A 25,223-nucleotide genomic window follows, 5' to 3' on the forward strand; every position below is an offset into this window, starting at 1 on the left:
CCATGCATGTTAGATGAAATCATATAGCAATCTCATCTCTTTAAAAGCACATTCTAACAAGTAGATAGGCTACTGCAAGTGAAACTAATGTCATTGCTTATTGATTTGTTTGTTCCCAGGCAAACCAATACAACAGCATAAAAACAAGCTTTCTTCTTGTCAGTCAGAAATGTAAATGGCTTATGGATTGCACTGAGGCATTTGGGTTACACAGTCTTCTTCCTGTGATTTATGTTTCTCTGAATTTTTGGGGCTGCTTCTGAAATTGGAGTATTAAATTCTGAGAATAATCTTACTTTATACATATGCCTCATACATAGTCTTGTCAGGAGATGCTTGCGGATGCTTATCTTCAGTGCACCACATTTGTGACTTCATCATGAAACCTGGTTACCTGCATGGCTGCTTCGTGTGGAATCAACAGCAAGTTCCAAATAAACTGAGTACTTATGCTCCTTTGGCATCTCTCTGGGCTAACCTCCCTCCCTTAAGAGGGAAGGAGCAGGCAAATTAAATTACTTTTTATTAATCTAATATTGCTCAAAAAGCACACAAGTTAAATATAGGGGTTGTAAAATTCAACATTGCAACTTTTCTGTTGCTGTATCAGAACATTGTGTTACCTACTTGGTGAAACAGAATAATGCCATCTAATCAAACTGTAAAGATGTTCTTTCACACTCATCATCCAGTCTTCATACTCAAGTTTAGAGTGTTATCATACTTACTATCCTGTTTATAGGTTATGAGATCTTGTCAGCTGATAACTTTAAAGCTGGTATGGCAAAAGGTGTAAACTAGATAATTGGAGTGGAAATAAGACATTTCATACACTGTACGTTTATTTGTGGGTACTCTACTGCTACTTTAATATTTTTTAAGACAGATTATTAGAAAAAATATCATGAATAACAGTTACTGAAAGGACTGCGTGCTTCTGCCTTGAACATCGATTGTGTAGAGATATTTAGCTTGGTTGCAAACTAACAATGACAATAACAAGATTATCATTCAGTGTAATTAGATAAATTTTGTTTTGCTCTGGCTGGGTAGCAAATAGGTGGATGCTCTAAAGTGTTTGTTGCTGTTCTGCATGTATGTCAGGTTTGATCTGGTACTCCTTTCTAGAACCTTTCTAATTAAGAACTTTTATGGCAAGGCATATATTAATTAGCAGTACGAGGTTCTGATTCAAATTAACAGATCACTAGTATAACCCACAAATGCACAAAATAATAAAAGGGCAGTTTATTAAGGGATGCTCCTGGGGTCAAGCTTCTTGTGGGGGCTTCTTTTTCTGGCTAATAGAAATTTATCTTCTACCAATTTGGAAAAAAGACTGTTAAAGGGCTGGAGTGGAGGTCACAAGAGAAAGCTCGTTTATGACTGCACTGCTTCATGATGATGCTCAGGCTCTCCTGACCTGCTTTCAAACCGCCCTCTCCCTCCAGCAGATGCTCCCAGCTGCAGGGCAGTTACCAGCTGGTGGGAGTTGCTGCTGCTGGAAGACTGAACATCAAAACAGGCTGGTAGGAGGTCTGTTAAAGAGAGTTACTAGTGCTTTTGTTCCTATTAAACTTTGCAACTGTAATTAAGTGAAAAGTAGTTTATTGCTCTCACTTCTTTTGAGCAAGTTTTTTAAAATCCTTTTGAGAAGCTCTGGAAGGAGCGAGTTTTACTTAGAGAGAAGCTAAAACTTCCAAGTGAGCTGATTGAATTGTTTAAGATCAAATGTTCTAGAATAAGAAATTGTGTGATGGCTCAGATTCTTTTCTTCCTCCCCTAGTTTTGGAGAAACAGTGTGTTGGCTAGTGTTAGGGAGAAATGTTTTTTCGGGGGCGGGAGGGGAAGACTGCTAAAATAGGCTGTGGGGGAACTAGTCGTGCTTTTTGGCTTAGAAGTCGCATGTCCAGAGATAGTTTGAAATAGTTTTTCTGCATACTCTCCATGCCTTTAAGATTTAGCAGACTTGAGAGCAGTAGTTGAGGAGGCTGTAACTTGTATTTTAATTTTAATACTGATTGTGATTGTCTCATTTGAAAGCATTTTAGGGTGGCTAACTTTTTTGTTCTTGTTTTACCTCAGTATTAGCTTGCTTCTTATATTAAAAAAATAATAAATGGGCATATGGTTTATTGTTTGAATCTTACACTAGATGCACAGTCAAATGGTGTATTATTGTATATTTGAGTTTTCTAAATCCAAGCTTTCAATGTCCCAGTGATAAAAATGTTCTCACTCACCACCTTAATTCTCATAAATTGGAACAAATTGATTTTTAGAGCTACTAGCTCCTGAGAAAGGTGTTACTGAAAAAAAAAAAAAAAAACAAACCACATTTAATCCATCTGAATTACGTTGAGTTAAATACTAATCCAGTGTGAAACGTTCCAGTGCAGTCTGCAGTATAGTTAAGTACAAGTTCTGGTACTGGTTTTCTCTGCTTGGGCATCTTGGCTTTTAGGTCATGGTGCAACAGCACGAGTGAGCAATATTTTAACGTTGTTGTGATGCTGCCTGCTGTGCCCTGGACTATGTAATACTTTCACCCAGAACTCAGAGCAGTGAGTGTATTTGGAGGAGGCGGGAGGAAGCCTTCAAGTGCTACTACAAGGAAATTCTCAAAGGGTTGCTGTGTGTGTTACTGTTGCACATGCCTGTTTAAATAAACATCCTTCCTTAAGAAAAAAAATTAAGTCATGTTTCCAAAAATACTTTATTGCTGGGACTAGCATTTAACCTATACAGCAAGTTTAGCTTACAGACAGAAGGAGTCATTTTCTTGTAGCTTGCAAAACTGAAAATGCTGCAAGGCTAACAGTTCCTGAATGCTTTAAAACCTTTTTTCAAAAGATTATTTCCTAAAAAACTTCACTGACCGCTTTAACTGGTTCTGGACTCTAACAAATAAATAACTGACAGGGTTTATATGCAGTTCTTAACAATAAGACAAACTATTGTTTTAATACTGAGTGCAGATTTGTTACCATTAGAATTTGTTTATGAACAGTTATAGTGTAACAGAATATTGAAAGCGTTCTTGGGGATTTTTTTCATGTTCTTCAGTATTGTGTAAGAAAAATGAAGTCGTTCTGTATCTTTAAATATTTTAGCCTTTTTAACAAACTAGTGTTCTGCAACCACACTTGAATACAGGAAACCTTCCTTCTTCTGTACCGTCATCATTTGCGATACATCCCCCCACTGTACACTCGTTCATTTGTTCCCTGCCATGTCAGTCAAATGTGTGCATCTAGCAAACTATCCTGTCACCGTCGTGGGGCTCTGCCTGTGCCTGGAACTGACAGCAGGTACAGAGAATGCTTTCAAACAGCCTTGAATGATTTTTTTCTTTTTAAATTTCTTTGTTAGTTTCATTTTATTTTTAGAAGGGAAATGTCTCGTCTCTGGTATGGGAAGAAGGGAAGAAAGCACCAGCCAATTAATCATAAATATGCTCTGGTAATTTTCAGTGTAGTATGTTAATTTCTGTTATTGCATTCTTGTAAATTTGTGGTGCAGAGACAGTTTCTGGAAGTTTAAATTTTGAATGTGTAAACAGAATACTAAGTCACAAATTTTCATTACTTTTAGGTGCATAACCTAATTGCTGGTATTCCATTGGAATTAGATAAGAGAAACTACTTTGAGTATTAAGGGGCTCAGCAGTTTTAGGGTGGTGTTTCTGTTTTCTTTTTTCCTTTGGAGTAACGCATTTTTTTCAATAAAAATGTGATTTATAGCTAAATACCATGAACGGTAGTTTGCACTGGCATTTAATTAGAAAAGTGTAAATCTCTTGAGTTACCATTTGATTATACCTTCTCAGAAGTCATTCAACCATTTGAAGGTGTGATAATACTTCTGAACTGATAGAAATGAGTATGCTGTAGTCCCACTCTCACATTTATAATGAAGGGGAGAACAAATACCACTGTTTCTACAGTTTATTAGATTCATGAAAATAGCTGTGGTTGTTTTCCCCAAAAAGACTTAAATTTGTAGTAGTATGTAAAGGGAAATGGTTCTCAGTGAGACTTGCAAACCGGTAACATCTTGGGGATAGGGAGGAAGTGGTCTTGACAATATACTTGTGCTTTTACCAGCTGGTAGCTCTGGAAGATATTTTTCATGCAGACTCTGCCTGCAACAGGCTTTTTACTGTCTTTTTAAGAGCTACAGATCTCTGGGTTTTGATGCATACTTCTTTCAGAGGTGCTGTTTAGTTGGTTTTTATTTTCATCTTTATTTGTAGCCAGGTTACTTGCAGAATATGAAATTGTCACATGGCAACAAATGTGGGTTCCTAACTAACCGAATATTATTTTAAATAATAGACTCTTAATTTTCCTCTGTGGCAGTGGATTGTAGAATGGAGATGTAATTCCTAAATTAACTCAAATGTTATTTGAGCATACACTAGCAGTGTAAAAGGTATCTGAAGTTTACCAAGAATGTGTTCTTTAATATGTATCTATATATGTGGATATACCTATATATCTTGCCCAGCTAATTAAAAAAGTAGTAGTATCCCTTGTTACAATTGTTTCCCTTGGGACCAACACTTCATTTTAGCCAGAGTCCAGCTATGCTAATAAATGCAGTAGTTATCAGCTCTTAAGGGGAGGTTGAACTGAAAAAGACTGCATGGGATTCTGCTGTGAGAGAGGTAGAGAACGGGTTATTTTAATGTGTAAAACAAGTCAAATCAGAAAAAAGAGCATAGAAATATCTACAGATGGGAGTATTTTTAAAATGTTGCTATGTCGACAAGGCATGCTCTATTCTTGAAGTTGGTTTTTTCCCTTCAATGAATGATTATAAAGCTAATGTCCAATTGTAGCCTCCTTACAGAAAAGAGGGAAGCAGTATTGGTACCATTACTTCTGTGTTATGCAAGACAAAAGCGGGAAGCATATTAAAGAGACTGGCAGCACATACAAAGTACAGGTTTTTAACTAAATGTTTTGTTAGTGGTTCTGAAATCTGGATGAAAACCCATCTGACATGAAATAACATAATTGCTGGACCAAGTGGAGTGCTTTAAAACAAGAATGCTTGCTTGAAGCAACTAAATTGCCCTGGATTATTTACCTGAAAGGCCTTTGTTATTTTCATGGTGATAAAGTAAATTTGGGCTGAGCATTATTGGGGTTCAGTACCCAGGATAAGAGATCAAAATTTTGGTGACTAACCAATACATTATGCTCTCCCTTCAAAAAGCCAGTAATGTTGGCTTCCCACTTTGTTTAGTAAATCTGTTTGATATTTGCTGTGTCTCTTTATTGTGCTGCAACACAAGAGATGCCAGTAAGTTTTGAGAATGTCAAAAATGCAGGCAACCATTCTTTCTGTCAAAGCACTCTAGACAAAAGACATCAGACAATGCAGGAGAACAAAAGGTGGATTGCCTTCTTTGGGAATGCTTGCCGAATGCTTTGCAGAGCTTCCCTAGGCAGTGTAGCCAAAGGGGACAAAACCAGTGAAAACTTCTCTTTGGCTTTTATGTTCTTAAGATATTATGTAAAGGGGATTAAAGTAGTGTTGATTTTAATAGCTTGAATGATTTGAGACTTGCACAACTTCTGAGGTTCTTGATTTATTGGTTAACTGTGGTTGGTAAGCTAATGGTTGTAGTTTTTTGGTTATTATGGAGATACAATAATAGAGGCTTTCATGTGAAAGATGAGAATTCAGTACTTCATCCCTGTGGATGTCAGAACTGCAAGGTTGCATCAATCCAATAATACTGCTACAAAGATCTTTTTAAAGTCAGCTTTCCATACTAAGTTTTGTTTTAGAGTGATAGAGTGAGCTGATGATCTGAGTCTCTTTAAAAAAGCAGAGTGCAGTCCAGTACTTTCTTACACTGATCACTAAGCCTAGAACCTTTCCTTGATGACAGATACTTGCCGTACCCACTCCCCTAAATAATTAAGGGGTTTATGCATCATACCTTGACTAGATCTTTCATTTAATTATTAGGTCTTACGTTGTTTACATTTTTTAATGATTGTGAAATATTAAGCCTCACTACAAATACAATTAAAGTACAGTAGAGGCTTATATTTTCTCTGTATGTTTTTAATGCTCTGTGCAATCTGAAGTTGATCCTTAGTTGATCCTTTTTCTTATTAAAATAAGAGATAAACATTTCCATACTGGGCTGTGATTCAGTTGCTTACTTCTATGCATATACAGCACCTTCTTGACATACCTGAGAGCATCTCTGCATGGCACTGTCAGAACTGAGATGTAACCTTACTCAGCCTGCCTTCTGCTGGAGTGGCAGCTTGAGATCAGGCACCAGGTGCTGTGGTTTCAGCCACTGAACCTCTGGTTTCTCTGCTTGTTAGTGCTAAAACTTCCTTAAATTGTTTTGCAAGAGAACTGGGTTTTATTTGTAATGCCACTACAGATCTTTCTTTTCTTTGGACAAAATGAGTCAAGTTCCCTGACCTGCTTCTTTAAGAAAGTAATTTGCATAAATCTAATTCTTAGTTCTTTGCACAAACACCCTAAACTTTGTTTAATGGTTGCCATGTTAAATTTAGTTCTCTTGTTGTTATCATATCTCTCAAATTAGTGATTTCTCATATCTTGAAAAAATTGCTTATTATAAAGGCTTCCAGACTTGGTGTAACACTTTCCATGTGCTGCAGGCTTTGATTGCCTTCTCGAGTTCATTTATTAATTCTGATTATTGCAGATATTTTAATTTATCTTCAGTATATCTTAATTACAGCTTGGTAGAGTTGCTGTGGATTGAGAGCACTTTGAGACAGATACTTAACAGTCCATTCTGCAAAGCTATGGAGACAATACTGGTCACAGGGAGAATGTTGCTGTCATGTAAGCACTAGGCTCTTCTGTCCCTGCTCAGGAAAACACTTTGGTGTGCAGAACAGTTCTGAGATGGCCAGTTTTAAAGGTATTGAAATAGAGAAAGTACCATGGTGCCAGCAAATTCAGGAGACTGCTGTGATTCTCTGCTCCCTCTCCTATGCTTAAAATGTCTAGCTCTTGTAACATCCCTTCATTGTCACCAGTAGAGTAACAGGGAGCTGAACTGGCTGAAAACCACACCAGGCAGAAAATGGTTAGCTTTGCAGCCACACTCATTAAAAATTAATCAAATCAAATTAGTCTGACTTTTTTTCAGAATGATACCTGTATAACTGCTTTTCTGATGTGCTAAACCTCATGTATTAATGCATTGTTGTAATGTAATCAGTGTGTTCCAAATAATTGTATTTGTGATGGAGAAGACTGCTTCAATATTGCTTTCTCTCAAGCAGTGTCTAACATTTTGGGAGGAAACTAAATTTGTCTGAAAAACAAAGTTAATGTTTTCTTTTAAAATATTCATAATGGCATTCAGTTCACAAATGCACCTCTTATTTTCATTAGAAGATACTTATAGCCTTTAGAAAAGGTTTGATCCTTTCTTCCCCCTCCCCATTTACTGATAAATTGGAGATGGACTGATATTTTGGAGTAACTTTGTAAATGGCCTGATAAAATTACATTGGCATTTATTTTTTCCATTAAATATTCTGGAACTTTAAAGGTGAATCTCTTTTTTGACTCAATAAGTTATGTTCATGAAGCTTGCAGTTCACCTGATCTTACACAGATGTATTAAGATTCAAAGTAAAGTTGTTCAGCTTTCATTCTCTTTAATATTTATTTCCTATTCAGTTAATCATGAGAGTATAGATAACCTATGTTGAAGAGAACCATTGATACTATTATACTTTCTCCATTCTTGTCTTTAAAAGCACTGTTCTAAGTGAACAGTGTTCTAAGGACTAAGCTCTAAGACCCTCCCTTTCTCCAGGGAGACAGTTTCAGCTACTTGTTAACACTGAAAGTTTAGCTGTACTTGGTTTGAGGGCAGCAGTTACACCACCCTGTTAGCAAACATGCATTAGGTGAGTGTCTTTGGCTTTGTTAAACTGACAGAGAAATGCCTCTGGTGTAAACAGTTTTCATGTTTACAGCTGGGTATAGCAGATTGATATGACCAGTAGCTGAAAGGGCTGATGTGTCACCGTCTGTGTGGCAAACTGTCCTTTGTGGATATTCAAACAATTGTAACTGCGTTTTCATGTTCCGTGTTAGGAATTTTGATTTCTGTTTTGCTCCCTGTGTATACCAGCATAGCTTGCAAGAGTTAGGTACTCTGACATACTTTCAGAAAAACAAGGTTTAGAAGGATGAGTTTCTCCAAAAGGAAAATCCTAAGCCTCTTGATTGGTTGAATCATGCAAACTCTCAGTTTGACTTACTGCATTAGATATTAAAACTGCTGTGTGTTCTAAGTGGTTAACTCACATATACATGGTGTGGAGAGTCAAGCTGAAAGGCATTCACACTACAAGAGTCATGTGACTTATCCCATGTTTTCTCATTATGAATACAGCAGGTAGTATTAGATCTCTAAGGGTATATCCCACACTATTTCAAACTTGATTAGCCCTTGGAATTGTCCTGTGGGAGACTGTTCCAAGTCCTTAACCAGAATAACTTTTGCCCTGAAGCACACTAATCTCCTGGCTATACATGTCTTGATCTATTCCAACCAGTGCCCAGATTAACCATAAGAGGTTTAGATGTTCTTCTTTCCTCCTGCATTCTTTTTGAAGCAGAAAATAACTAGAGAGAGAACAGAGGGGTCCTTCAGGAACACTTCGTGATTCTCAAAAAGTAGCTTTGGGTATCAAGTAAGCTGGATGTGCTATGGCATAGTGAAGATAGCACAGTAAATAAAGCACATAGCAAACTCCTGCACTTTTATTCTGGGCAGAATACTTGAGTCGCTACAATTTTGGCAGTTTCTGTGTAAGGACATGGACTGTATTGGAATTTGGAAAGCCTTGTCCTATACCTTAAGGACTTAATGTAAGAACTTGTCCAGGTTGGCTCAGGACCTTGTTCAGTGAAACTTTAAAAGCCTCTAAGGATGGAGATTCTGCAGCCTCCCAGGGAAACCTGTTCCAGTCCTTAACTATAAATAATATCAACTCTTTGAGCCCCATGATCCAGCCAGTTTTTCAGGCTTGTTCTTCACTCGTTTGACACATAAGTGATTTGATTGCAAGGCATAGGATGGAATCAAAAGCTTTGGTGAAATACAGATAAATGGCATCCACTGTTACCTGCTCAAAAACGAAAGAATTTTATTACAAAGAAACATTCAGTACTGAAAACCACAGTCCAGTATGATGCATACAAATCTGCATTTGTCTTTCATGAATGAAAGACCTTGCTTTGAAGGAATTTTAATACTGTGGGAAAAACTAATGAAGTTCTATGTTTAAGAATGAAAGTTCAAAGTGGAATGAGGTAGCAAGTAGCTCCTGGAATGATCAGAAGACAGCTGATGTAGGGGCAGGGGGGTGAAGGGAAGAAAATCTCTGGTTTATTTAGCTTGGTGAAATAGAATAGAGAATGAATGTCACTACAAGGAAGGAAAATAAAGAACTCTTGATGGAAGAGGAAACAGCATAAGCAGACTATGTATTTAAACCAGGTTATAAAACAGAATAACCTTCTAACTAATGATAGTACTAATCTTTCAAAACAGCCCTCTCAAGCCTTGCAGGGACAAAATGCTAGCTGTTTTCAAGATACATCTTGATCAATTCCTGAATGAAGTTGTAGAAGGTAGTTAGGTAGTTGCTAGTAGGCTTAGACAAACATGACTTCATGATTAAATGAGCTACAGAATCCTGAAGTACATAACCTTGTCCACTGCAGAGCAAAAATAAAGCATATTGACCTAAACTGTAAGCATTTTCTAGAAGGTCAGGTACAGTAGCTGAACTGTTGAGGTATCTTAATGTACTCATTTAAAAGCCTACTTGTGATGAGCGAATGTTGCGGTTTGAACCCAGCTGGCAGCCAATCACCACGTGGCCAGCTGTTCATCTCCCCCCTCCCCGGCGAAATAGGGGAGGGACAAAAAGAAGAAAATTCATAGGTTGAATATAAGAAAAAGAATTTACTAGTAGTAACAAGGAACAACTGACAAATGTGAACCCAAAATGGGTAAAATGCAGCAGTGGCTTACCGAGTGCGGCGGCAGGTACGCAGCCCGCCCCCCCCAGCAGCGATCCGACCGCACTAGGAAGGTCCCGCCACGCTGAAAAGAGCGCGAGCCAGAGAGCCCGCGTCTGCCTGTATACACTGAGCGTGGAGTCACATGGTATGGAACACTCCAGTGATCGATCGGGACCAGCCCTCTAGCTGTGCTCCCTCTCAGCCCGAGGAAAGTTAACTCCATCCTGGCCAAAACCAGGGCAGTGAATAACCTTGAGACAGTTTGTCTTGTGGTTTACTCACGGAATTTAGTATGGACTATATACATAAACACTGGGTTTGAGAGGGTGGATTCCTTGCCCTTAGCTTTCCTGTTGATAGTTTGACATTCTGTGATGTGCTATTTATGCTGTTTGTCATTGCATACCAATGGTCTGCCACTGTGCAGGCTTTTGTTCACAAAACAGATGTAAAGGTGTACTGTGACGGTGTGCAACAGATTCAGGATGCCAAGGCGCTATTATTGTGTACATACTTGGATAAGTATTCATGTTTCTCTCAGGTAAGAAATCTATCAAAGTACCTTGTGCATGCTGTTCTGAGGATGCAGTCACCCCCAGTGGTATGTGAAAAGGTGTGTCAGATCTTGATCACTGAGCAGAAGGGTTGATCAGCAGTTCCTAGGTGCAGGATGGTGATAGGGTATGCGTTTGAGAGGTCGAAGGCAAGATGGCGTTGCCTATAACATTGTCTACATTCCAGTATGTGAAACAGCAACTATATAATGGTGTCGAGGATGATAAAGTAACCACACATGTATGGCCTATTGTAAGTTAACTACTGCCTCTCATCTTATAGGAGCTGAGCTTACAGGAGTGACAAGGCTAAAGGGTCCTCACATTATTGCTTTTCAGGATTACATTCATAAGGTGCTGGTGTAAACAATGTAATTTGCAATAAACTACCATAACAAATAAAAATAAAACTACAGTGTCACTTACATACTTGAGTGGAATACTGTTAAAGCTTTGCCTATACCTGCTTGACTCTGAGAATATACAAACCAATACAATTTACAACAATTTTCTTGATATTTAAGAGAACGGTAGAAAATCGTGAAAAATAAATTGAGTGCTAGTAACTACTGATTATTCAGTAATAAAACTGGATGTCACAAGTATTCCTTTTTCCTTGCCTTGCAGTTGCATGGGGTAGAGTGAACCATCGCTGCTCAAGAGCCAGTCATGCATGACTGTGGGCTCTGTACTCAGGACAGTGGCGAGTATCTGGCCAAACTCCTTGTAGTAGGGACAGGTAGATGGGGAGCTACTGGACTTGTGGTTATCTTCCTTTGCACTGTGGTAGGCTCTGGAAGTTTTTAATACACTCTTATTACATGGGACATCCATTTAATCTCTCCACCAGCTGTTTTAAGATGCTTTCATACAAATGATGATTTTGAGTCATTCTCAAAATCACATTATTTGCTGTAGTTACATCAAAATGACTGTTGTAGTCCTTTAGCCAGCTTGTTGCACCAGGGCAGCATGTTCTAGAGCTTTCTCAATAAAGGCTTTCTGGCTGTACACCTGCTAAAATGAAGGTGCCATTTGGAGTGAATGTGTTGACAGATGAGCAGCTCCTGAAGCTTTGGAGGTGAATAGAAAGTCCAGGATAAAGATATTGTGAGATGGTATTGGGGAGTTACTAAACTTTAGTCCTGCTACCTCGTCTTTAACTGTATCTTTGCTGCCAGATAAAGTCAGAACCTACTGAGAAGCCTGAGGTTTGCATCTAGTCTTTATCCAGGAAAGCAAACCAGGTTCACAGGATTCACTAATCTGGGTGTAAAAAGTGTTTGAGGACTTTGGGCTGAAGAGTTTGGATTTAAAGCATGCAACTCAGATTGACTTCTAATTTAGCATCCTGATGCTGGTAACTTTATGCACTCCTATATCAGTTCTATATTCATCCTAGAGCAGTGAGATGTATCTGACTGCTAGCGCCATTAGTGTTTAATTTGTAATTCTGCTGTGTCTACTCATATGTCTAAAATCACCAACATACGCATTGTCCTTGCAGAAACAAACATCTTTTAGCACTTCTTGTTTGTTATCATTGCACATTTTCCCTTCATTACTCTCCTCCACTTTTTTCTTTTGTGCCTTTTTACTTTCTTCAACTGTCAGTGGAATTATTGTCTTCCTGTCTCCATATTCAGGTAGTGTCAGTGGCTGAGTATCACCGCAGGATCGATGCTCTAAATAGCGAAGAACTGCGCACACTCTGCAGACGTCTCCAGGTGCCCTCTTCAGTAGTTTAAACCCCGTCTCCAGATACTAAAACATCTTTCTTTGTAGTGTCTTTTGATCAGGGCAAGTCCCACACTCAGTGGGTTTGTCATGTCTACAGCACTACAAGGAGCCAGCAGAAAATTCCTTTGTTTTGGATGTATTTAACTATGCAATGCTATGATGGAATCGGTGATTTTATGATGGAATTATTACTTCCAACTTTTTCAAACAGGAATTTTCTGTCAAAATTTGAAAACTTGTTCTCAGTACTGCTTGACTTGGAGTGATGTGTTTTAACTTCCACTTTAGACTGGTGTGTTGTGTTAGATAGAAGCTTTCCTAAAAAGAATGCAAACCAGGTGAAGAATACAAAACCTTGTTGCATGGGTGTTTAATTTTATATAGGAATCTTTCATCAAGGATCTCACAGTACTTGGCAAGTATGAAGCTTCACACCTTCTGTGGAATAGGTAAGTATTTTTCCTGTTATGCAAGCAGGTAACTGAGGCAGTTTGACACAGCAAAGGTCATCACATGGAGATGGTAATGGAACTGTCTGTCTTGAAAACAGTACTTCAGATTTTTGAAGGTTTACTGATAGGGACTTAAACTGATATTTGCATTCTCTTTAGGTGTTTCTTAGTTCCTTGACACTTATTAAATTGTAAGCTGCTGTGTACATCATACATAACTTACTGATGGAAAGCATAGCTCAGATCTCCTTAGAAGCATTGAGTATTTTGTTTTCCTGTAGTAATTGGCTGCTGAAACTGCAAAAAGTTTCAGTTCTGTTTTTTTTTTACTTTGATCTTGCGTTTTTTCACTTATTATGTAATTGCAAATAAGAAAATATTTTCTTAACTCTTTCATTTCTGTTTATTTAATAATCAGTAATTAATTGCTTTTGAAATGTTTTGTAAGTAGTACAGTTACATAAATTAATAATGAGGATGAACCCAAAAGTTGCAGTTCTACTTCTATGGCAAAATCAGAAGTTTTGCCAAAAAAATATTTCATTCCCACTTAAGAACAAAACAATTCTGGTTTAGGCAGGTGGTGGTGGAGAATCCTTGCACTAATATCCTAGAAGTGGAAGAGCTTTTTTGAAATACCTTTTGAGTGGAATGCCCAAACTCAATGTTTAGGCTGACTTGAAAAATCTGATGTGATGGGCTGGAACCTATATACTCTCTGCTCTGAGATGATTTAAGTGTGTGTGGTGTAGACTCTGAGGTTAGTAACTGCCATGCAGGCTCCTGGAATCTGACTACAGGTCAGTCTGCTCTGTCAAAGTTTAGTGGGAAATAAATTTGCAAGTTTCAAAACTACACTGCGTTCTGTCAAACAGATAGCTTTGACCAGACACATGCCTCTGTCCACTTCTACAAAGCAGTGTTTTTCCTAGAAGAAAGTTGCTTTCCTGTAACAACAATAAATTTAAAAAGGCAAAAAATCCAGCCAACAAAAAAAAAAAGCAGTCCACAATCCCCTCCCACTGCTTCAATCCATGTTTTGCATGGTGCACTTTAATCAGAATTAAAGAACAGCAAAGGGAATAAGCTTTCTGCTGTACACTTGTAGAATGCTGAACTTCTATGGAGTTGAAGCAGTAGTATATGATGGATGAAAGGCATTTAAGGTGGAAAAGAGTTGGATTACCAAATAACATGTTTCGTAAATAACACTCTGTAATGCAGGCTGTAGGTCATCTTTTTGTACATGAAACTGTGTGGATAAATGCTTTTTTTTTGTTGTGATATGGCAATTAGTGCATAGTTTGCATTGGAAATTGTTACCTTCCATTGAAAAATGGAAGCTTTGAGCTTTTTGCTTGTTTGATACTTTCTTTAAGCACACCTTTTCTTGAGTTATGAATTAATATTGTACTTTGATAACTTTGACTTTATAAACCTATTTTTAAGTAGCAGGTGTTTGTGATAGTACCTTTTTTCATAGTTCTTAAGGGAGAGGAAAGGGTTATCCTTTTTTTTTTTGGCTCAGATGGCTGTATCTGTTTAAATAGTTTTATCTGTATTTCAGAGTTTTCTTTGATTAGCTTTTCTTTCATTAACTAAGAAAGCTCTCTCTGCAAAAGCTTGGCAATGTTTATCATGGTGGTATGTGAAGTACCAGAGTTGTCCTGTATGTTTATAGTATAAGGTATGTAGCAAACACTTGTTATTCTGGAGTTGTCAGGTATTTTCTTGAAATTCTAAGGATTCAGGCTTTAAATAATTTGGACAGTCTGACTTTCACTCAAACTTGATTCAGGCTGTTAAATTATTCAGATGCACTCATACTTGTTAAGATTTTTTTTTTGTAGCAAATCTCTCAACATCTTTAGTCTTGCTGCAGTGGCTTAAGTTACAAACTTCCTTCACTTTTTCCTGCTCTTCTTGTCAGATTTCACTATCCCCACAGCAAGTTTTAACTATCCCTGCAGCAAGATTTATAGAAGGAAACCTGTTTGTGTCTCAGCTAGTCTAGTTCTCAGCAGTGTCACTTTCAAGCTAAAGTGCCAATGAATGTGGACTGGGGTGAGCAGCTGTTGTGAAGTGTAATATTTGATGAGGAGTTTTGTGGCCTTCTGCCACCTCCACTGAATGGTGATTTACAACTCAATAGGGTAGATGTATGGGGCAGTTATTTTACAGGATCTTCATGCATAGTGCATCTTTGCCAGACGACAAAGCTCACTACGCAGCAGCTTTTCCCTCCCCACCCTCTCAGTTCTTTCTTTTGTGGTTCCCGTAAGTACTGCAGCAGATCAGCTTATGGAGCAGCAATATTCTTAGGGCTCCGTTCAGATGCTTTACTCAAAATACTTGACAGCAGTCTTTCCACATGTCTACTGCATATCTGAAAACTGTCACAAGTACTCTAAAAGAGTATTGATTCAGAAACTGCTCAGAAATGTCCACGTTGAAGTTTCAATTTCTTTTCTGTCTGGGTTTTTTAATCACATTTAATATAAATGCTATGTTAATATTAAAATGCAAGCACTGTGTAAGCTGACCTCTGAAAAGCATTTGAAGTCCTTCAGCTGTGTATGAGGACTTTTTCTTTTTTTTTTTTTTTAGCATAAAACCATAGCTTTCTTCTGATTAGGTATCTGTAATTTATTGTTAGTTTAAGTACTGGCTTGCTACTGGAAGCAGTGAAATCTTGGTCAGATCAAATCTAATGGATTTCTTAACTTCTGAAAGAGTTTCGTAACTAAATCAGTAACTGCATGATTTTAAACCTGCAAAGTTTATCTTCCTTGCTAATAGAATTGCAAATACTTATTTTCTTGTTGTTCTTTTTGTAGATAACAACAAGAGAAGATATCAATTCAAAACAGGCAACAAATATCAAAACAGACCTGGAGCCTGAAGCATTCCGGCCAAATCTTAGCGATCCCAGTGAATTACTACAGCCAGAACAAATTGAAAAGGTATTAACTTATATATGTCACTTTTTAGTATTGTATATTAATGTATCACAAACGCTATGACCGTAGTGTAAAACATATCGGTAGGAAGACGTTGTATGATATTAAACGCATAAGCACAACACGATTCGTAGATAAACTGTTGCTTTTTTCTTGTCATAACTTTCAATACACCATGACAACACTAGTCTGTATTTGTGCTTATTTCATTTTTCCTTGAAAACAGCTTGGCTTTCACTGCTTTCACTGCAATTCTTGCTGTTCAGTCCAAAGTTGTTTCATTAAATGTGTTTATTGAAGGTTTAGATCAAGGCTGATTACATTCAAAGGCACAGGAACAGGAGAGCAAGCATCCTTTACCCCTCTTGACCTAAGTGATGTAGTTCCCCAGTTCTGAGACAGTGTTGTTATGCACAAACAACTATGTGGTTTTACTGTCTTCAGATAAACCTTTTGGAGACCTTACCAAACACATGTTCTTCAGTTGGTAAATCATTATTCTTCAGGTCACTGGTAGAGCTAGGAAAATAAACCTGCTTGAGAGACCAGGGATAGAAAACATGCAGGTGAAACTTTAGGGTTGGTCTGAAGTTTTAAACTAGCTTTTAAGGCCACTTGTAGTTCAGAAGAACATAATCAGCTTTCATTTACATTTTCAAAGCTATTTAATAAAGAGGGTTGTTGTTACCTTGTTAACAGCTCACAAAGTCTCTTCCACCACGAACCATTGGATATCCATGGACTCTTGTCTACAGTACTGCAAAGCATGGCATGAGCTTGAAGACTTTGTATCGAACTATGCTGGGATTAGACACACCTGTGCTGTTGGTTATCAAGGACAGTGATGGACAGGTAGGAAAACGTTTGCATGGAGGTAGGGGACCCATCAACAAAAATGTTTGAGGAGTATAAAGGAATAGCTGAAACTTCAGTCCATCGTGGGAGAGAAAATTATGTGTATCAAGGTGGTTTTCCCCTTGGTAGTTACATAGAGGCTTTTAAAAACGTGTTTCGCTGTCAAGCAGTCCTTTGACATACTACATTTCTAGGAAATACCTTAATGATGCAAGTTCACTGTCACAATGCATGAGTTTCATAATACCCAGTTACTGAATTTACTTTTAATATTCTTTTTTTAAATGCACTTAAAGCACGAGAAATATGGTCTCCAAAACCTTCTGATTCTGGAAGATCTCGTTGAGTTGGAATGTCATTGCCAGCTGTGGCTAATGCGTCTTAGTACATTCTGTGCCTGAAGCCCAACATCTCTCATTCGAGGGCTGCGGGATCTTTGCTGCGTAGTAAATTTTTGTTCTTTGAGTCTCTGTAGTTGTGCTCTATTCTCCTTTGACTGGGGTATGAATTCCAGGAAGTGGATCACATCTCACCATTTGAATAGCAAACATCATCTCTTGAGTATACTAATAACAGGTGAACATTACAGGCAGCATGAGACTTTTGATTCTTTCTGAAACTCATGAAAGCAAGTTACTGCAGTCATGAAGAATTGAGAGCCACTGCAAAATCTGTAGCATTTACTTCACTTATCTGTCTCACTTTGGTAACCACTGTTTTTATTTTCAGGAAGCATGGGCTCATATCTCCTCATATCATTCAGGGGGTCTGAAAATTGTATATGAAGGGTATGTTTTCTAATTCAAGTCACAACTTTTTTCCTTCTGTTTCCTGCCTTAGGGATCCCTTAAAAAGTAAAATCCCTTCTAAATCTCTGCTAGTAGAGCACTTTTCCCCAGAAGTTCTTTAAAAGGGAACTTTCCTTCATTTACTTTCTAATCTTGAAGACTAAAACTATTCAGTAGACTTGAGATGTCTCAACAGACCTGTCAGTCTCTTCAGATGTACTTAAGTAACTTCCCTTCTCTGATTCCCTTACTAGCTTCTCGAGATTAATTTGTAAGATACCTATTTCCTAGTACCTGAATAGTACCTTCCTAGTACCTAATACCTATTATCTGGCCCAGAAAGAAAACGTCGCTTTTCTGGTAGCGCTGTCTTGCCACCAGCATGTAGTAATGTTCTGTTGCTGAAAGTACTCAGGTGACCTTCCATATATGACTATCTCAACTTGCATGTTCAAAAAGTGTCATGGTTGCCCAGCCAAAACAAGGAGTTCATAGACATGTCATAATTTTTTTTTTTTGGTGAAACAAACAATGACAAATCTCGACTTACAGGCTGATGCCCAGGAACATGTGAAAGTGTTCCTTGGACTTTTGAGTCAAGTAGCCACTGAACTTATCTTTCACAGTGTATGCCATGTCTTACCTAGGTTCCACACAAGAGTAAGTGAAATCCATGTGTATTCAGCAAGCAACATATGCTGTAGAAGGAAAGGTTCAGACAAGTTTTACATGCTCAATCCTTCACCAGTGTAGTGAGTGGTGTTTTCAGTAGTTCTGTCTCTCAAGCTATTAAAGAGAAATTTTTTTGCATTTGACAGCAGAAAATTAATTTTACACTATCTTTGCTTTCAATATCTATGGAAGTTCAGTGTAGAGACTTTGTCCTCTTGATGCAGGGATCTACATCATGAAAAATAAAGACAGTGATAGCCTACTGTGACCTTTGGTGGTAATTAATCAGGATCATCCATTTTTAAAAGAAGGTATTGATTTTTTTAAAGAGATTAATTTATCTTTAATACCTTGTAGCTTCCTGGCAGATAGTCGTATAAACCTGCTTTCCATGACTGACAAAGAACCTGAGTATTTTTTTTATAGGAGAGTGTATCCAGAAATAGTTTACTAGCAATATGCTAAGATAAATACTATTTATGCCCTTCCAGAATGTGTTTTAAGAGAGACCAGGTGTTTTCATATTTTATGCTCCAAGATCACTGCCTGTTTTCTGAGCTATCTAGTTTGGAGAAGATCCCAGATGAGATTCAGTCTTCTTGAAGAATGACAGAATTATGACCAGATAGTTTCTTGCCATTTGCTGAGCATACCTCCTCAGTCCTTTTTGGCATTCCTTGTTCTGCCCACTTTAACTTCTATGTTTATGAAAGATACTGGGTTTGTCTTATACTCAGGTGAGGTATGTTCCCTTCAAACCAGAATTAATTTCCTGGGCTATTTCCTCTGAGACCCTGTTCTTTGTTCTCCATGTTTATGAAGACAGCCTTTATCTGATGTTGACAATAAGTTGAGTAAGAAGCAAGCATACCTTGTAACTTTTCATAATATGGTTCTTTAAAGGCTGCTAAGCCTCACCCTACTTTTTTCTTTCCAAAATCTTCTCCAATCTTGATTTCTTTTTAAAATCAATTAACAATTTTACTTAAAGGTTTACTTAAAACCACCACCAACCAGAACACCCAGCTTTCACGAAGTAAGGCTTTATTTGTGTAAAAGCTGAACGTTGAAAGCTGAATCTGAAGCTATCTAAATTGCCTGCTGGTGTCAGTTCTAGGAGATCCGCTAATAAAAGTGCCCAAGAAATCTATAGATATCTACGTTACAATTGTTACAGACTGTCTGTCTATCTACTGGTATGTGTTCCTCTTAGTGAAGACACCAAGATCAGGTGTCTACTCTGACAGCCATTTAAAAAAATTTGCACCTAATTTCTGAACATGCGTCACTAAACAAGTGGTGGTCTAGAAGTGGAATTCATACAGTTAACCACCCCAAGGACTATCTAGTTTTATGAGTCATTCTTCAATTTGTATTATGTACACTGCAAAAGTATGAAACATGGAGGCTTGAATTGGGCATTTTAGGTACTAACCCTAACAACTAGCTGCAGCAATCTTATCTCCTGCAGAAACCCTATAATCATCAACCTCAAAGGACTAAAATAACAGCTCTTTTGCTGTAAAGCCTGATTCTTTTAATGCTGCTTATAGCAACAACTTGATCTTTCAAGACCCAGCTTTATTGATGGAAGTGTAGAATATGTACATACAGAGGTTGTGGAATCCCAGTTCCTGGAGCTACTCAAGACTGAGTCATGAGGATGAGGAATTGGTTGGATGGTTGCATCCAGAGGGTAGTGGTCAATGGCTCAATATTCAGATGGAGACTGGTTGACACGCCTGTGGGACAAACTTTTTAGTGTAGAGCCTGTTGTGATAGGACAAGGGGTAATGTTGTCTAACTAAAAAGGGGTAGATTTAGGCTAGGTTTTACAGTGAGAGTGGTGAAACAGCGGAACAGGTTGCCCAGAGAAGTGGTAGATGCCCCATCCTTGGAAACATTCAAGGCCAGGTTGAATGGGGCTCTGAGCAACCTGATCTGGTGGAAAGTGTCCCTGCTCATTGCAGGGGCTTGGACCAGATGACCTTTGAAGGTCCATTGCAACCCAAACTATTCTATGGAAAATATTCATGCAGTTATTTAAACACAGAATTTTCTGTATTTCAGCAGCCTATTTTGTTCTGTTCACGAATCAAACTTTCTTAATTTGAATTCAGTATGGATTTTTACCCTGAAAGATGCTCTAAGTTCAATTACCTGCATACATTAAGCAGTTGAAGTTTGCAAAATGTTTGACAGAGAAAAGTTAACACCCAAGTTTCTGAAGTCTAGCCTACTGCCCCAAACACTTGAAATCATAAAAAGGAAAAAATATCTCACGTATTCTGCTTTTTAGAGAATACATGTGCAAAAGTAACAAAAAAAGGAAGAAAACAAAACAAACAAAAAAAAGAGTACTGATTTCTGCAAACTCTGGCAGTAGACTGCAGCAATTATATGTTCTTTGTGACTCTTTCATCTTTTTAATTTTTAACCTTAACAGTTAAAGCTAGTGTAACCAGTAGTAAAGATCAGGTAAAAATGAAATACTGTTTTGAAGTTCAAATTCTACTGTTGCAGAAAATATGTATGAAGTCAGGGTTGGAGGTGATTGGTTTTGTGACACTGAAATTACCAAATAAAACCCTAAAAGAATGTTATATGCTAAACAACTCGATAGAAACTTGAAGATTAGGGTAATCAAATACCTAGTATCTAAGGCTTTGATATTTGGTCAGTTGTCTTTGCAGGATAATGAACCAATAATTCTTAAAGTTCTTATGGAAGACTTGATTTTACAAAGAATATTAAAAGCCTTTAGCCAAAACTTAAGTAGAGCCTGCATAGAAGAATCCCTCTCTTAGCCTTTCCACATTGAGACTTTACAGCAATACTCAAAGTACCAGCTTAGAATGACTGACTACTATCAATCTCAAATGTCATTGTCTAGTCTGAATCACTCTATGAAGTCCTCTCACTTGAAACATATTTCAACTGAGCCAAGCCTATTTTTAGAAGAAGGACTTTAGCAGTAGTGTTCTTTCTAATAGTACAACTACTGTTTCTCTTAATTTAAACCTGAAATGAAACAGCAGTTTTAACTGCCTTGTCTGTAATGTAAATTTTGAGTTCTTCACAAATTATGGGGGAAGAGAACACTGCAAGTCTTAGTAGGACTGGAGTAAATGAGTGTGATTATGTTTAAGCCAGCTGATTTTCCACAAATGTTGAATAACAATGTTCAGATCTACTTAGTTCCTAATTTCATTTTCCTCTTTCCCCTCCACCGTATATATATATATGAGCATTCCTCACCTATCATGCCAGAGTTGAGATGGACTTATCTGATCTTTTTTTTTTTAAGACTACTGTTGCTGCTATTTGATTATTTGATCATTTAATGTTCTGTGCATGATTTACTACAAATCCTGCACTGGATGTTATATTTGGTCAACTCTCACTTGAACTTTCTCTGACCTATAAGGCCATCTAACTAGGAATGGCCTAAAAAAAAGAAAAGTATAAAAAGCTGTAGGTCTTAACATTGGGGACTCATTTCAAGCCTACTTTTAAAAAAAACAAACGCTGAGGAAAAAAAGGCAAACCAAAAAAGCCTTCTGGACTGTAACAGGAAAACAAACATTTCTTCTTTAAAGAATTCCTTGATTTTTGGTCTGATTTCCCCAGAAAGCAAGACATAAATGGTAGTTTCTTTCTCTCTTAAGCCAGTTATTGCTGTTTAGACTGTGGGATAACAGAAATGTCTTGCAAGTGTTTGATCCTGTATGTTCAATGAAATAAATGTCTGTGCAAAAAAAGGCTTGGGCTAGTTTTCCTGTGAGCTTGCACTAAAACAGAGGTACAGAAACTTGCACCTCAGTTCATGGAACTTCAAGCTTTTAGACTGAATTTGCTATTTAATAATGCATCTGAAACTGATACAGGTCTTTGAAAGCTGACTCTGATACTTTATTTCTTCGCTTTGTCAGGTAAGTTTAAAAATTCCTCCAGAGAATCAGATTTTAGAGTGTAAATGTTGGTCACGGGTATGCTCAAAGGTAATTCTCTTCACTTAAGTAAAGGAACAGTTTTATACATGAGTAAAGTATCTTGTCAGTGTAGTGATATTTTGTTCTTAAAAAATACATAATATAGATAATAATAATATAAAGAAGCTTCTGTAAGTCCTACCTCTCTTCTGCTCTGTAACAGTGGGGTCTCCACAGTGACTTCTAAAATGTGCAGTACTACCTGTATCAATTTAATTTATTTGCTATTGTGCATACTTTTTTCAAAATTATTAAAAGTTTATTGCAAGAGATTAGTGCTTGTATTTGGCAAAAATATTTCAAAACATCTGCAATTGGCATGATTTATCTGTTAGACTTAAGACAGTCTGTGCATTGTCAGGATGTTTGAAGAAAATTATCCCTGATACTCTTTAGAAGACTAGCAATTTTTTTTCTCATAACCAGGCAGGGGAAGGTTGTCTCTTGAAGGCAGAAGGATGTTTTGTTTCATAATAAGCACATCATTTCTTTCCATGACTCTTCATGCAGTCTTGCTATCTTCTATTTCAATTAGAAGTTTCTGAACAAGACACTTCTTGGACCTTATAACATTGCTGAGAAATTAGGAATTTTCTATCAGTGGTTCTGAACTGGAACTCATAATTGAGCTGGGGCAGTCCTTAGCTGTATATAATCTCTGAGTTCCTGATCTGAAGGTCAGGTTTACCTAGTTTTATGTATGTTAACAGCTACTATAGAGCTAAACATGGAAAGGAACGCTTGGAAAACCTACCTATGGCCAAGGAGTTTCTTAACAATGGGCTGAAGAAAATAGTTTCAACTTTATATTCTGAACATAATCCAAGTCAGGACACTAGCTTTAACGTCTCACTCTCATCAGTCTCATGCTTCTCAAACTCACTGTTTAATGTGAACAAAACCACAGAAACTTCATTTTGTTTGTTGGTTGTTTTTTTCTTTCTCATACAGACAAATGAGAGAGTGCTAGTGGAATACTTTGGTACTTACATCTACTCTGCTCTTGCAGATGTTGGAGCCAGCTTCCTACTAGCAACAGAAATACTGATTTTGGGAGGGTTGTACTTCATGGGGTATAGTTAATTTTGCATAATTATGCAGGGCTTTTTTTCTAGTTATTCTAGTTCCTGAGAAAATCCATTAATCAGTCCTTAGACCTTCTTAACAGCTGTTGTAATGTTCTTACTCTTGGGTATTATAAATACTCTTATTACCCAGCAAAAGCTTAGTTAAAATCTCTCAGATGTAAGACAGGATAACCAGTGCTTACCTGTTACTTGGATTGGAATGAATAAATTACATGAAAAATAACTCAGTTGCAGCTAGGAACTTACTGAAAATAGCCTAGTTGAAATGGAAGAGGTATTACATATGAAGGAGCAGAACCTTTTGATCTGAAATTTTAAATATATGTACATTGTTTCTGAGAATTTCCCAAGTTTAGTTTTTATCCCTTTGATTTTTTTTTTACCCTGGGTTCACTTTTTATTGAGAAAGAGTCCTCTTAACTTTTTTTTTCTAAATTGTACCACAAAGCACCATACCATATCTCAATCAATGCACTTGGAAATGTGATACCTTGTAAGGCTTATCCTGTAAAGAATTCCAAATCTGGTAACATTTACAACCTTTTTTTGTGTATCAATTATTATCATTAGAGATTCTCAGATGCTGTGTAGTTTTTCTCAAGTATTTTCTCCTGCATATTTTTGCTTATAGGTTTTTGGTGCACTAGCATCTGAACCATTTAAAGTGAGTGATGGCTTTTATGGCACTGGGGAGACGTTTATGTTCACTTTTTCTCCAGATTTTGAGGTAAGTAATAATAACTTTGTATGCTTTTGCTTCCCCCCCTTCCCCCATGCATTATATTGAAATACTTATTGAATAAATCTAACAGTAAATAATCTGAAAAATTCTAGGAGTTGGCCCAGAAAATGTCACTGTACTAGTTTTTCTACAGAATCCATAAGCACACAGTAAAATGGTAGAGTTTGCATAGTGAAAAACATATTCAACCTGACTCTTTCATTGTACTGAAGATTTTTCTACTACTTTAAATTCTACCAGGTGTCTTGTCTGAAAATACAAAAACTAGATCCTTTTAAAGGGCATAACATCTAACCTAAGCATATTTTCTTGATATTTTTCATTGTGTAGAACTTCTAGTGCTCAAAGACCACCTCTTTTGGAACTGTTTTATTTTAAATAGCATAAAACGTAAGAGAATTTTTGTCTGCATGTATCTATTCCCTGAATTTTCTGTGTAAACTTGGTAACTTCATAAATTGGCCTCTAACCACCCATAGTCTGTCTTTATTGATGTTTGTTTCCCTTCTGCCCAAATGAAAAGTTCAGATATTTTAACTTGCTAGTCTGTTTTTTTTTTTTAATTAGGTTTTCAAATGGACAGGAGATAACATGTTCTTCATTAAAGGGGACATGGATTCCCTTGCTTTTGGTGGAGGAGGGTAAGTTATTGTTTCTTTCTGTCTTTAGAGTCTTTTAAAAATATGTATGTCTGCACTCCTTTGAAAAGAAAACTTGAAATTGACCTCAGTTTGATAGCTCAGGATTCAACAGTTACCAGCCAAGAAAGATTTAGTATGTCAGATGTTTAGGGTCGTATGTTGAGGAAACTTAAACAGCAGGTTTGTCTTTAGCATAGCATGGTATCAAGTTTCAGCCCTGCAAGTTTATGATGCCTTGCATGCTCTATTTGCATGTGTGTCTTGGTATACTCAGAATGGACACAAGATACTATGATTCTGAAGGTATGTAAATGTGAAAACTACATGTAACTAGACAAGGCTTGAATTGAAACTGTACTCCCCAGACATGCTAGTGTCTTCGGAAATTATACTTTGTCTCCCCCCTTTTTTTCCCTCATGGAAGTGCATAAGCTTCTGGGATGTTTCACTTATTCATTATCAGCATTCTCCTCACGTATAAGAGCACTGTTTTGCCTTTTTCTTGACACAAATGGAAGGGGCTGAAAACTGACGAATTCTAGTTAGCTTTTTATTTCAGAATACCTGAAAGAGGGATATTCCCAAATTAATAATAAATAATAATAAAAAAAAATCTTTGCAGCTTCAAGTTTATCAACAGCTATGAGGTACTTCTGTTGCAAAAGAATTCTATA

General features: G+C 37.3%; 1 protein-coding gene across 12 annotated transcripts in view; it reads left to right on the plus strand.

The window, feature by feature from the left end:
* The window catches only part of OXR1 (oxidation resistance 1), a 292,999-nt gene that overhangs the window by 265,665 nt on the left and 2,111 nt on the right, over nt 1–25,223 (plus strand). For 8 of the 12 annotated variants that reach the window (XM_074886459.1, XM_074886475.1, XM_074886465.1 and 5 more), the window contains 5 exons: nt 12,266–12,346; nt 15,649–15,774; nt 16,471–16,623; nt 23,798–23,893; nt 24,476–24,549. In XM_074886459.1, coding sequence (XP_074742560.1) covers nt 12,266–12,346; nt 15,649–15,774; nt 16,471–16,623; nt 23,798–23,893; nt 24,476–24,549 — 530 coding nt within the window. Of the gene's footprint in view, nt 1–3,322; nt 3,463–12,265; nt 12,347–15,648; nt 15,775–16,470; nt 16,624–23,797; nt 23,894–24,475; nt 24,550–25,223 lie in introns of those variants that run through there. The other 4 variants (XM_074886521.1, XM_074886484.1, XM_074886531.1 and 1 more) reach the window with 3 other exon arrangements.

Source organism: Strix uralensis, chromosome 1, assembly GCF_047716275.1.
Source record: "Strix uralensis isolate ZFMK-TIS-50842 chromosome 1, bStrUra1, whole genome shotgun sequence".
Lineage (NCBI taxonomy): Eukaryota > Metazoa > Chordata > Aves > Strigiformes > Strigidae > Strix > Strix uralensis.